This window comes from Pseudogymnoascus verrucosus (assembly GCF_001662655.1).
Source record: "Pseudogymnoascus verrucosus strain UAMH 10579 unplaced genomic scaffold scaffold_8, whole genome shotgun sequence".
Lineage (NCBI taxonomy): Eukaryota > Fungi > Ascomycota > Leotiomycetes > Thelebolales > Thelebolaceae > Pseudogymnoascus > Pseudogymnoascus verrucosus.
Window position 1 is genome coordinate 362,458 of NW_017263659.1, and position 12,421 is coordinate 374,878.

The following is a 12,421-nucleotide window of genomic DNA, read 5'->3' on the forward strand; positions in this document are numbered from 1 at the left end:
TAACAGCGGCGAAGGGTTCAACGGCATCACATCAGGCTCGACGCAAATTACCTGATTATGCGTTGAAATGACAGGAGGGTAGGATGCAACACCCGGGGCGGTGGTGAGAAGGGGGCGACGATGAGAAAGGGTGTGGCGGTGAGAAAGGGGGCATATAGAGGAGGTCTGGAATGAGAGAATATGAGTTAGTAGGTAGTACCAAAAAAAAGAGCCGCACCAACAATGAGGCGGAACAGATTTCGTTCCTTCTGTGGGCAACAGATAAGATAGACGCTGGTGGCCGCGATGAGAGCTTACCCGTTCATTCAGCTTCCAGAGAGGCTGACGGTGAGAATGTGGGCATGTGGCAAAACAATACGATTTTTGGTCTGATCCACTTGGTCCCTCTGTCCTCGCCCTACCTTCCCGTATGTCCATTCGGCCAGGCAACGGCGAGAATGGGGGTGATGGGCAGTTGTTGGTATACTCTTTGGCGAGGGTTCAGCGAAACCGGATATCTTCATTTTCATCGGACGGAAACAGGGAGAGGAAGGTAGGGAGTTAAAAAATACAGTATATACAAAAATCACAATGCTCTCATCTTGACGTGATTAGATGATCATAAGATCGCCCGTTCATAATTTATACTTGACAGATCTATGGAGATCATATTCTTTAGTTCACTACTGTGCACGACCCCTATCCATCATACTCCTTCAACACTCCCACCCAACTACGGGCCCAATCTCTTGGGCGTCCTTGGGTACGCACACGCCAAATGCACACTCGGCAGCGCTAGGTACCAGGAAACGACTCTGTCCAGGCCTATGCCTCCGCCACCGTGTGGAGGCACACCCGCACCCCTAAAGACATCAACATACGCCTTCAGACCGGGGCTATTGGGGTCAAGGCCCTTGTTCCGCATCCCCTTCTCCACCTCCTCCGGCAGATGCAGACGCTGGCCACCAGACAGAATCTCCTGTCCTCTCATCATAAAATCGTAGGTGTTGCTGATCTCCGGGTTCTCGGGGTCGGGGAAGGCATAGAACGGCCGTGCAACAAGTGGGAACTTGTCGAGCACGTAGAAGTCGGTGTTGAACTTCTTGCGGACGAGTGCACCGAGGGCCTTCTCTTGGGGAGTAGACATATCCTCGTCATCCTTGACGTTGCGGAACTCCTCGGGTCCTTCTTCGCGGAGAAGCTTCTGGGCTTCGGCGAAGGTCAGGCGCACTTCCTTGCCGTCTGCTGGGAGAAGGAATTTCTCGGACGGGTAAATGGAGCGGACGAGTTCGATCTCTCTGGCGCAGTTCTTCTCAAGCCCAGCGAAAATGTATAGTAGTACACCTTCAAGCATGTGCATGACCTCGTGGTAGTGTTCCTCGATCTCCATCTCTAGATCCAGGCCTGTGAACTCCGTCATGTGGCGTGGCGTGTTCGAATTCTGCCACGTAATGTTAACAAAAAATGCTCCTATGGGAGCAAATTGGACTTTTTTTTACCTCTGCTCTGTAGACAGGACCAATACAGAAGACGCGCTCACGGCCTCCAGCAATTTCACACTGCTTGCTCTGTTGCGGGCTCTGCGCTAGCATGATGTTAGCAAAAAAGCCCCTTGGATGAGAAAAAGAGGCTCACTTACCCAAAAAAGCTGACTTTCCGAAGTATGGGAGCTCGAAGACGTTCGCTCCTCCCTCAGATGCCGTGGCGATCAGCCCTGGAGCTTCAAACTTCTTGAAGCCCTTGCTACGCAGGAATTCGATGAAGAGATACTGGACTTCATTTCGGATATCCTGGATAGCACGGTCGACTGGAGCACGCTTTCTAATGACCGGGTTATCGAGGAGTGTGCTGAGATGGGCAACTGGAACGGCGTCCTTGTCCTGGACGGAGAGGCCTATCACATAATGTTAGCTAAAATGCCCCAATACAAGCAAGTTGGACTATATATACCTTCCGCAGCCTTGCTAAGCTCCTCCTCCTCGTCCACGCCTCCAACAGCTCTGCTGGCTGTTGCAACAGACACTGCCAAAGTCTCGGGGGCGGAAGCAACGATGTAGAGCTTCTGGACGTGGAGCTCAAAGCCGCTAATGCTGCAGCTCTTGACTGGCTCCAAAGGCTTCTGCACCAGCGCCTCCACCATAATGATTGACTCGAGCTTCACAGTTCCCATCCACTTGACCATCTGCTTGCTGATGGGCTTCCCTTCCTGGCTAACAGCCATCACGCCCTGGATAGTCTCCACTCCCTTACCTAATTGAAAGAAAAAAATCTTCGCCCCTTGCGCGCGGGAGTTTTGTAGAGTTCCCCTGATCTTCACGAGCTGGCCAACATCCTGCTCTGTGATCTCCTCAAGACGCACACGCTTCGCCTCTGACTTGTAGGTCGGCGAGATGTTGCCATAGTTGTCTTTGGCAAGATCCTCGGCCGCGGCGCCAGCGCCAGACGCCTTAGCGGCAGCTTCGCGCTCAGCGGCCTTGCGTGCCTTCTCAGCTTCCTTCTTGGCTTTGGCTTCGGCCTTCTTCGCTCCCTTCTTCGACTGCTCGGCGCCGCCCTCGGCGGGTGCGCCCTCAGCGGCTGGGGCAGCGGCTGGCGGGGCTGTCGCGGGGATGGGCTTTGCTTCTTCGGACATCTTGCTAAGTTGTGGTGGCTTGTAGCGCAAGCAGCAGCAGTTGTGGCTTTGTTGATGAAGTTAAAGCCCCGCGGTCGTTGGAATTTGCGGGGTAAAGCAACGTGTACTGGCTGGCCGTTTCGTCTGTGGTCTGGCAATCAATATCCAGGGGACTTAAAAACACATTCTTGTACCTACCTGATCAATCGCAGTTATATCAATTCCGCTTCAGTAACAATAGCTCGCCGGTTGACACATTCGCTGTGACGCACCTGGTCGTGTGGAATTTTAGCGAGCCTCGCCGACTACCCCGCGATACACGTGATTACCAGCGAGGCTGACAACAATGTTACAAAGGGGTAATTATTGAGGACAAATCTACAGACTCCACGTCACAAGGGGTAATTATTCAGGAGACAACTCAAACATACAGCATTAATGTAAGGCGGCCTGGCTACCAAACAGCTAAACTAGCAAGTACAACTCCCGTCTCCTAAAAAACGCCGGCATACTCCCTCCTGGTTATCCCGCACAGAAACAAGAGCTATATCCGCCACAGAAGTCCCGCCCTTCGAGTTCGAGCAATCCTCGAATATAAAATACACGTATTAGAAGCACTTCCTCAAAGAGGCCCATAAGCCTGCATGCATGCATCCCGACTAAACCAAAGCTATGCCAAGGGGCACGTTAAAAACTCGAAAAAAATTGCAAATCTAGCTGGTCGTCGCCGGGGGTCACATATGCCCGTTTCCATTCAAGTCGAGCTCGCCGCCCTTCCTATCCTCGCAGGTGAACAGATTGATGTTATTGTCTCGTTTCGATGCTGCAGCTAGCATCATTCGGTGGGGGTGGAAAGCCGTAGCTGAGATTGGCGAACTACGGTTAGCAGTGAGGAACCCAGAGTAAGGTTCGATCCTTGATAGTTGTTGGCCGTCGAAATTGAAAACCTTAACCGTATGGCGTGCCGTTCCACTCGAAAAATATTAGCAATGAACTTAGTTAGGGATAGGTACAACTTACACAGCAAAGACGGGAAGGTGCTCATGCGTACTCGCGGTGCGCAGCACATCCGTTGTCGCCTGTATTATCCGCAGCGGCTTATCCATACGGATATCCCAAAGCTTCACTTTGCCATTCCGGCTCGCTGACAAAAGCTCTCTCTGGCCACCTCGCTGCATATGAACTGACCGAACCCAGTCCCGATCCGAATCATCCTTCCACTTCTTCACCATGGCTGTTTGTGGCCTCTCTCGAGTATCGAATACTCGGACCGCACCATCTCCAAAGCCAGCGACGAAGATATTGCCCGTCATTTGATCTGATGTTAGAGATGTAACACATGATCCAGATCGAGCATTGATGTCGCTGACGCAGACTTCTGGCCCAGCAGCCCATACGCGAATGACTTTGACGTCGCCAGCAACAATGAGTTTCCCACTCACTTGTTGCCAGTCAAACACCATGCCCGAGTTCACATTACTGGGTACCATGTGTGTGAGAGCTCGCCACGCTGATGCCAGTTCGACCTTCTTATCCGAATCATAATTCCTGTAGATTCGAATAACACCATCTGACGAACCGGTCATTAAAAATGCCTGGTCATCCTCATTGATGAACTTCAGGTCGCTAATCTTCGACCCCTCTGGGTTACCGTTCGAGAAACGAGCAAGGCGGTCCTGTTTCTTCCAGTCCCAAATGCAAACCGTATCACGGTCATCTGACACTGCAAGATGATCCTCGAACTGATGCATGGTCATCTTCGTTGGCTGGCTGCCATTGTTGAAGAATCCACTGGGATTTGACCATTTGCCGCTTTCAGCAACCTCTTTCTGGGGCTGCGTCTCTCTCAATATCGATTCATTTCGTGATCTCCGCCAAAGTCGCTCATTATAATCAGTGCTTCCAGGCTCCTCCGCCTCACTTGACTTCATCTGAGGTTCCCTAAAGTACTCGATCGACCACTCCAGGAAATTACTCTTCAATGGGATGACTGGTGCTTCGGTCAGTTTCCGCGGCTCGTAGCCTCCAGAGAGTGGTTCCTTTGCCGCACGGTAGGTGCCTGGAGTTGACGTCGTATCATTCTGTTCTGGTGGCGCGTTCCAATCAGCTGGTACACGGCCCCGGACAGGCAGTGAATTGCGGTTAAGGCCAGGGGATTTAGGCGGCCCTCTCATCGAATCAGTAGGTGACGATTCAGCACTAGAGCCTCCAAACGGCAAGGTAAACAAATAACTCGCAGTGCGCTTCAGAAGCCCCTGCTGTGTAGAAGGTGGCGTGGCGGTTTCATACTGCTGCTTAGGGGTGCTTGGCCTCTGTTCAGTTGCTGGCTGTGCATAAGGAGTGAAGGCTCGGCGAGAAAGGACAAGAATCTCATCGACTAGTGCTTGCGATCGAGAGCTCAGCGGGGATTCCAGAAGCTTTAGGTGGATATAATCGACGACAATTGTTGCATTTCTCTGGACTTCTGGATGTGGGTCGGCAGCCATTATGAGAACATGCTTCCATACCACAGCGAAAATTGTATTATGCGACACTCCATGAGCAGAAGCCTTCACGGTCCCATCCGCATTGCGATGCTCGGCACGGACATAATGAAGACCCATCTTGTGATCGTTGCCATCATCGGTCGGTGGGAATTGAAGGTATTCCTTTTCCTCTTGCAATTGCTCGTATGCCGCGACGAGGAACTTGCTCTCGTAGCGCTTAACGTACTTGGACATGTATACAAGTAACTCTTTTCGGACCATGGCATTGCCATCGTTGGCCATATCGGTTACTGTCCAGGTAATCTGCTCTTCAATCCTCGCAACCTCGTCGGTAAGGTCCGGAATTCCGAGAAAGGTTGTTATGGCGTACAGCATTGCCGCACGCACCTCACAGCAGTTGTCCTTGACAAGAGTGCACAGCTTCTGATGCGCATTCTCCCTGATGCCTCTCCACTTCGCCTCTGGAAGGTCATTCCACAGCTGGCTGATACATAGACATGCCCACTGCCGTAATAACGGGTTGTCTTGGTTTTGCAGATGTGTTAAGCAGAGACTCATGATCTCGGTCTGGTTACAGACGTTCTGTCCTTGCCGGTAACCATTGCAAAGCATCGCTAAAATGAAGGCGCACATAGCCTTATGCTCCAAGCTGTCGACGACAGGAAGTCCTTCAGTTGGTTTCAGAATGCTTGAAAAGTAGTTATACCCACTGTCTTTCAGCAAATCCTGCTGGCACGAGAGGTCGACAGCCAGTACTCGGGTCCAGATGAAAACCATCACGGGCTTCAGTTCTGTAGCTGCGGATTGAAGTAGCTTCAGGACGTAAGGGAAGATTCCTATGCTTAGCGCAAGGTTGACAGCCCATGGTCCCATATCCAGGAACTTCCCAAGCAGAATCAGTGCCCGTACTCTGTGCTGCTGACTGAGGAGGACCTGAAGAACAACTGGAAGCTGGTCCGGAGGCTTATGTGTCACTGCTCCCTGTGTGAGATAAACGTCGAAAGCCGTCAACTGCTCCGTGAAGAAGGTCGAATTAACGAATTCATAATCAGGTCGGATGCCTGCTTCCTTCTCTTCAAGCATTGGCAGTTGGGCCAGTGCCATATCAACCGCGAGATCCCAGCTCTCCCATAACGGATGCTGATGGGTATCCGGAAGCTCGGGGTATGACTGAGGATGACATCCATAATGGTGCATTACCCTCTGGGCCAACAAGAAATTCCTGAATAATGCCGCGACCATAAGGTCTTGACGGAAGAACTTGCGGAACAACGGACGTGGCAAAGTCGTCCATGCAATGGTATCCGTAATGGCAGTGAAGATCCAATTCAGTTCTCCTAATGGCGTCCTTCGCTCTTGCAGTCGACCCGGAAGCTTCTTTGCCCTTTCGGGTGTGATATTTGAGGGTAATGGGTTCTGCAGGACGAAGAACCAGAGGGCCATCTCAATTGGTGTTGTGAGGCAGCAGGTAAAGATGTCGGCAGGGAGGGCTGGGTTTGTGGGCAGGTTCTCTTTCACACCACATGCTGCAAGATGGATGTAGGGGCGGAAATTTGACACAACGGTGCTTGGATCCTTCGCAAGAGCATCAGCCTCTTCTTGCTCATGCTTCTCTACAAAGCGATGGAAGTTGGCGAGGATGTTGCCTGCGTCTGAGCAATCCCAGACAAAGAAGGTGGGTGCTTGGAGCCACTGTTGTAAATCGTACAATGACACCGGAATATACTGAGTATAATTCTTGTTGAAGACCCAGATTTCTCCCGAAGCTGTTGGCTTTGGCACGCCGTGTCCGTTGTAATGAAACAGCACACGCTCGTCCTTGGCATTTCGACGCAGCGAGACACAGAATTTCTTTGTTTCTTCGATTGACGGATCGAGATACTGCTTATAACGTGTCCGTATAGCGAGAGTCTCGTATTGTGTTTGCAGGGCTTTTCCTATAGTTTCCAGTGCCTTCTGCACTGGCATCGTTGTCGGGTCCGACCATGCTTCAAGCTTTGCGCCGGGCGTCGTCTTCAACTGATCCGGTGGTTCAACTCCAATATTCAAGCAGACGGCAAGCGCAGCAGATACGGTCTTCAATCTATCCTTCATGCGCCAATCTTGTAGTTCATAATTCAAGGGTCGCGGGTTGCCTGTAGATTCGTGGCGTTTATCTGTAAAGTACATATACCAGTTCTGTAATATCCCATTAGCATTCTGTCCGTCCACCACCGTCGGTTTTGGGTCCAATATCAGTGTATATCCTGAGGCAGGATAGGCTGGCAGGACACAACATGGTTTTGGTTCTTTGAGATCCTGGATGCCCTCAATGTGATAACATCTCGGTGGGGACTTATGAGGGCTCGCAGGACCAAAAAATGGGATAACAGAAAAGACACCAGCAAACTCTACACTTATACCAAAAGTCTCCATGGCATGCAGCGCAGCGCTTGATGCGCGCAAACCGTTGATAGAGCTTTAAAAGCCTGGATTCTTTGCAACCCTCATATGACATAACCATGGATCGGGTGAAACAGAAAATGGCAGGCGCGACTCACATTAGCTAGTTGCGACACATATTCCTCGGAAGCATAATGTCCTTCAAACCCATGTCGTGCGCCCCAATCCGACGTATCAGTGTCATTATTATCCTCCACCTCATCCCCGCCTCGTGGGCCATAATCGCTCTTTGACCGCTTCAGAAGCGGTTTCGGTCTCCTCCGGCTCGCATCTTGGCTCGTCTCCGATCCTTCGCGAGAGCCGTTTGGTCGCGGGAGGGCTGATGAGCTCTGGTTCCTCCTGTGGTGCGTCTGGATTTCTACATCAGACAACCTCCGCGCTCCATTTCCATTTGCGCGCGAGGATTCGCCATTCGTTGTCGGGTGTGGCATCATGTCTGTCGACGCGCCATTTGCCCCCCCCGTTCTCCTCGGTTGTTCGTTGTACGTCGCGGATCCAGAAGAAGCGGTGCTCACGGCGCCATTCGAGCCCGACGCGCTGGCGGTGGATGAGGATGGGATATGTTGGTTGTTGGACTGCGTGTAGCTCTGGCTCTGGGGCGTCTGCGGTTGGCTCCTGTTGGATTGCCGCGGGTTATACTGCTGTCGTGGTGGGTTTCTCTGTTGCAGTGCTACAGCCGTCATTGTGCCTGGCCAGCCGGTCCTCTGGTCTTATTGCGACATGAGCTCGTCTGTTGGATAGGAGGCTTCTGCTCGGCTCGATCGTATCTCTCTGGAGCGGCTGTCGAAGTCCAACACGGTCCTGCTGTTATTCGAAGGGCCGGTCGAGGGTGACGTTGGGCCTGGCCACGTCAATAAGCTTCACCACAAACGCTACAGCGATGCCGAGGAATTGCGGTGGAGGGAGCGGCGGTTCCAGCGGGTAAATTATGTGGAAGTTGGCCGAGCCGGGGTGAGGCGATTATCTGATTAGGATAGAACGGTATTAGAGACTTTTTATACGTCGAAAGATATAATATTCTAGAGATGTTCAAAAACGAGGGAAATTCAAAGAGGCTGGCGGTAAAGACATCGGCGCCAGGGTGGTGGTGGTGGTGCAGCAGAGCGTACGTAGTAGTGTACTCGGGATGGGAGGTCACGCACGCATCATATGTGAGGCTGATCAAGCGCAAATCGATTGGTCCCGACCCATCTTTGGGGGTATCTATCGGCCCTTATCAGCCACAGCAACTGATCCTTGGCATCGAAGGCCCAGGTCTTTATATTGATATTGATATTTCCAAACAGAAGCACTCATCTATAATATATATATGTGAAGAAATATACATTCATATCATATTTATACTCCCTAGACACCTACGTAATATCGGTAGCTTATATCCATCGAACAGCTAGCATCGTAGCTTTTGTATGTTGAAAAAAAGACAGTGCATACAGCCAAATGCATCGACCAAATAGCATTCAGAATCCAGCTACCCACCAAACCCATAAACCAGGCAAACAAAGCCAGCCAGCAGTGACACAGAACTCCAAATTCCCCAATTCAACCTCATACTCCCAGTCAGTCAATCAGTCATAAGCATCCATTCCCTCCCCTTCATAAACGCATCATAACAGCTCATCCCCATCCCCCACCACGCTATCCTCGATCGCCGCCACAATATCCCCCTCCGCAAACACCGGCCCCTGCCCATCACACTTCGCCTTCGACTTCAGCTTCTCACTAACAGCCGGGATATCCACAACCCCCTGCTTCGCCAACGGATGCGAGATGATAAAATCCCACGACGCCGCCGCCGCCAGCAGCCGTCCCCCGCTCACAGGGTCTGTCACAATGCGGTGGCTTATCGTCTTATTCTCATGCGGCTGCAGGAGCTCGGTATAAAAGTCCGTCGGCGAGTAGCGCAGCGGGCCCGTACTCGAGACTAGCGTCTCGCCCTGGTGGTTCGACGATGTAGCTTTGAGGATCTCATTCTCCGTCGACACCTTCTGCAGGTTTAGGCGCAGAATCTCGTTCTGAGTAGCGAAACTCGAGCTCTCCTTCTTCAGCTCCGCGACCTGCTCCTCCAGCTCCTTAACATGTCGCTCCTTGCGCTCGCGGAATGCGCGTTGTCTGTGTCCGGACGACTTGTCAGTACGATTCGAGCTCACCCACTCCTCGGCATTGAGCGCGGGGGGGTGTAGGTGGGTAGGGCGGGGTGAGTTGCTTACGCAGCGCGATTCTGAGCCTTCCGCCGGGACTGCGCGGGTGTCATATCCTCATCATCACTATTACTCGCCTGTCGCTGCTCCGAATTGAGCGTCTCGGAGCCGCCATCATGGCTATCGTTTGTGTTCCCGCCAGAGGACTGGTGCTGAGATTGCGGGGTCGGGGGTTGCGCTGCTCCGTGCGCATCGAAGTGATTGTAAGCGTCGAAAGTTTGGAACTGCTCGAACGCCTCCTTGGGTAAACTGTCAGCGTGGCCCTATCCATCACATAGAGGGAGGATACTAACCGGTGGCGAGCCGTTGCCAAAGTCGTCGCCATTGATGTTTGAGCGGGAGGGCGTGGGTGGGAGGCCCATGAATTGGTACGGCTGCGGGTTCGCATTCGCATAGTAGTTGTAGTCCATGTTTGGTGGGAACTGGAGGTGGCCGTTCAGCACCTTTGCTTTGTTGTCGTCGTAGCCTGCCATGTTTCCCATGTCCACGGCGTAGGTGTGTAATCTCTTGATGAAGGCTTAGTTGTCCGTATGGGGTGAGGTTTCGGCGAGATTTCTGTCGGTGTGGGTGGTGGTCCTGATCGATCGGGGCTTAAATCAAGGCGCCTACACGCCGACAAAACCTCTCTTGGTTATTGGGCGAACCAGAACTTAAGGACGGCAGTCCAGAATACGGGATGTGCAACCTCTTATTCAGCCTATTCACAGGTCTATAATACAAGAAATATACACTCTTTCTCTGTAGATCGGGGATTTAGATGCTGACATATACTTATTTCGTGGGGAAGCTCCACCAAGATACCAGATACAGTACCGCTATTCAGCACAGATACTAAACCGTCCCGCCCCAACGGCGGGTTACGGGTTACGGCATAAATGAATGTTTGTCATGTTTGAGGCGCAGCAACACACACAATAGAGCATCATTCAAGCAACAAGCAATTAACACTTTCAAAAAGTCTGGGTATTAATATTTCCTCCTATTAGTCCACCACCGTCCACCATTCCTCATCGCATAGTCGTAAAAAAGTGCATAAACCCATAGTTCCGTGCCGGCAACCAGAAAATCCTATCTCATGCCTTGCCTCGGTGGCCGAACACTTATCCAATCTGTAGTCTTACATGCTTCATCAACACAATACAGCCGCCGCATTGCCAATCATAACCAGCTCTCTATACAATCTTTGCATAACTGGCCCCCTCGCCCCCTCTCTACGACTGCTTCTTCAGCTCGTCGCCCTCATGATAGGGGTGCTTGATGGTAAGGCACCAGATATCAAGGTAATCGCAAATAGTGACAATCACATCAACCTGCACACAGATTAGTACACCATCCTCCGCCAAGAAACCCCCACCAGAGAGAGTGAAAAAAAACTTACCACAAAGCTTCCATAAACCCCAATAGCACACCCAAGCATACAGAACAGATACGCAACCTGGTACACCCCATCGCCCAGCGCGCTCGGCCACCCAACCCCAACATGCTCCTGCAGCACCGGTCCCAGCGAGTCAAACACCCCATACGCCAGCGGCAGTATCAGCACATTGTAGTACGGGAAGTCCAACTGCACCAAGTGCGCTGTGATCATCTGCCCGACGGAGTACGCATTCACCAGCCCAGCGAAGAAGACGAACGGCACGAGATGCTCGTTCAAGATCACCGGCTGCAGATACAGGTACGTCGGGATAAGCGTCCACGTCACAAAAAAGGGGATCAGTCCCAGCAGCGCGACGCGCGATCGCTGTCCGCGCTCCCGACGAATACGGACGACGTTCTGGGCGGCTGAGATGGTGTTGTAGGTTAGCACCAGCCCGCCTTGGACCATGTACCACTCGTCCCAGTGCATGTTATAGATGATATCCGGGATGAAAGCGTACTTGGGGACGTGCAGCGCGGCAAACGTGGATTGTTGCCAGAAGCTGCCGCCGCCAACGTAGCCGGTGAATGCGTAGACGAGGCAGAGCATGACGAGGCCTTCGACGGGGCCGGAGACGAGGCCGAGTGTTAGGGTCTTGGTGTGGTACTCGTCCCAGGTTTGGACGTAGAAGGTTAGGAGAGCTGGGGTGGGAGGTTAGATAAATTGTAGAGATAAGGGGGGTGGGGGGGGAGAAGGCTTACATCCAAAGAGAACCATGACAGTCTTCCATCCCATCCCGAGATTCTGGCTCGCGGCGAAAACGAGAACTTCAAGACTGGTATTCACCGCGTCGACACCATGATCGAACAGCTCCCCCAACGGCCCGCTCTGCCTCGTGCGCCGTGCCTGCGTCCCATCAACCGCATCGAACGTCTGGTATAGGAACAACCCAACCGCCCACGAATAATACACCCAGCTCGGACAGTCCTGGTCGAGACTCGGCGTGTACCACAGCAGCGTCAGGACATTAACCACCACGAACGAAAACCCCGTCAGCGTGATCAGGTTTGGCGCCATCCATAGCGGGAAGCACTTGATGACGAAGTTGGTGTAGAAGGGCTTGAGGACGTAGCGCGAGAGGAGCGAGTGGTCTACGCCGTTGTACTTGTATTTCTTGAGGCCGGGAAGCTTTTCCTGGCGCACGTACACCATCTTGCAGGTATGGGACGGGGTTTAAGCCGTGGTACGATAGGGGAGGGCGATGTGGATGTTGAGGGGACGTTGGTTAGGGGGGGAGGGGAGAAAGCGCGTTCTGTTGACGACCTCGAGAGGTTTTTGTTTAATTTCT

The 12,421-nt window shown here is 52.3% G+C and overlaps 4 protein-coding genes across 4 annotated transcripts; all 4 read right to left on the bottom strand.

Moving 5' to 3' along the window:
• Window positions 1–573: 573 nt before the first annotated feature.
• Window positions 574–2,788, bottom strand: VE01_02649 (uncharacterized protein). Its single transcript, XM_018272157.2, has 4 exons — window positions 1,930–2,788; window positions 1,619–1,873; window positions 1,479–1,564; window positions 574–1,420 (listed from the first exon to the last, which is right to left on the bottom strand). The coding sequence occupies exons 1-4, from the start codon at window positions 2,606–2,608 to the stop codon at window positions 713–715; spliced, it is 1,728 nt and encodes a 575-aa protein (XP_018132921.1). The 5' UTR covers window positions 2,609–2,788; the 3' UTR covers window positions 574–712.
• A 208-nt stretch (window positions 2,789–2,996) lies between these two features.
• VE01_02650 (uncharacterized protein) lies at window positions 2,997–8,639 on the bottom strand. Its single transcript, XM_018272158.2, has 3 exons — window positions 7,614–8,639; window positions 3,608–7,251; window positions 2,997–3,559 (listed from the first exon to the last, which is right to left on the bottom strand). Exons 1-3 carry the CDS (start codon window positions 8,196–8,198, stop codon window positions 3,322–3,324), a joined length of 4,467 nt encoding a protein of 1,488 aa, XP_018133045.1. The 5' UTR covers window positions 8,199–8,639; the 3' UTR covers window positions 2,997–3,321.
• A 207-nt stretch (window positions 8,640–8,846) lies between these two features.
• Window positions 8,847–10,474, bottom strand: VE01_02651 (uncharacterized protein). Its single transcript, XM_018272159.2, has 3 exons — window positions 10,010–10,474; window positions 9,726–9,955; window positions 8,847–9,627 (listed from the first exon to the last, which is right to left on the bottom strand). Exons 1-3 carry the CDS (start codon window positions 10,196–10,198, stop codon window positions 9,123–9,125), a joined length of 924 nt encoding a protein of 307 aa, XP_018133046.2. The 5' UTR covers window positions 10,199–10,474; the 3' UTR covers window positions 8,847–9,122.
• A 187-nt stretch (window positions 10,475–10,661) lies between these two features.
• VE01_02652 (uncharacterized protein) lies at window positions 10,662–12,400 on the bottom strand. The gene is made up of 3 exons (XM_018272160.2): window positions 11,835–12,400; window positions 11,095–11,774; window positions 10,662–11,026 (listed from the first exon to the last, which is right to left on the bottom strand). The coding sequence occupies exons 1-3, from the start codon at window positions 12,283–12,285 to the stop codon at window positions 10,928–10,930; spliced, it is 1,230 nt and encodes a 409-aa protein (XP_018133043.1). The 5' UTR covers window positions 12,286–12,400; the 3' UTR covers window positions 10,662–10,927.
• Window positions 12,401–12,421: the final 21 nt, after the last annotated feature.

What these genes read in the sequence shown, in the direction of transcription:
- VE01_02649 (XM_018272157.2), bottom strand. Translation starts at nt 2,608, where the DNA reads ATGTCCGAAGAAGCAAAGCCCATCCCCGCGACAGCCCCGCCAGCCGCT. An exon ending in CGGAAAGTCAGCTTTTTTGG is followed by an intron (nt 1,565 to 1,618) that starts GTAAGTGAGCCT and finishes ACATCATGCTAG; the next exon opens with CGCAGAGCCCGCAACAGAGC. An exon ending in GTCCTGTCTACAGAGCAGAG is followed by an intron (nt 1,421 to 1,478) that starts GTAAAAAAAAGT and finishes ATTACGTGGCAG; the next exon opens with AATTCGAACACGCCACGCCA.
- VE01_02650 (XM_018272158.2), bottom strand. Translation starts at nt 8,198, where the DNA reads ATGACGGCTGTAGCACTGCAACAGAGAAACCCACCACGACAGCAGTAT. An exon ending in ATGTGTCGCAACTAGCTAAT is followed by an intron (nt 7,252 to 7,613) that starts GTGAGTCGCGCC and finishes GGGATATTACAG; the next exon opens with AACTGGTATATGTACTTTAC. An exon ending in CACCTTCCCGTCTTTGCTGT is followed by an intron (nt 3,560 to 3,607) that starts GTAAGTTGTACC and finishes ATATTTTTCGAG; the next exon opens with TGGAACGGCACGCCATACGG.
- VE01_02651 (XM_018272159.2), bottom strand. Translation starts at nt 10,198, where the DNA reads ATGGGAAACATGGCAGGCTACGACGACAACAAAGCAAAGGTGCTGAAC. An exon ending in TTGGCAACGGCTCGCCACCG is followed by an intron (nt 9,956 to 10,009) that starts GTTAGTATCCTC and finishes AGTTTACCCAAG; the next exon opens with GAGGCGTTCGAGCAGTTCCA. An exon ending in AAGGCTCAGAATCGCGCTGC is followed by an intron (nt 9,628 to 9,725) that starts GTAAGCAACTCA and finishes GTCCGGACACAG; the next exon opens with ACAACGCGCATTCCGCGAGC.
- VE01_02652 (XM_018272160.2), bottom strand. Translation starts at nt 12,285, where the DNA reads ATGGTGTACGTGCGCCAGGAAAAGCTTCCCGGCCTCAAGAAATACAAG. An exon ending in TGTCATGGTTCTCTTTGGAT is followed by an intron (nt 11,775 to 11,834) that starts GTAAGCCTTCTC and finishes CTCCCACCCCAG; the next exon opens with CTCTCCTAACCTTCTACGTC. An exon ending in GGGTTTATGGAAGCTTTGTG is followed by an intron (nt 11,027 to 11,094) that starts GTAAGTTTTTTT and finishes ATCTGTGTGCAG; the next exon opens with GTTGATGTGATTGTCACTAT.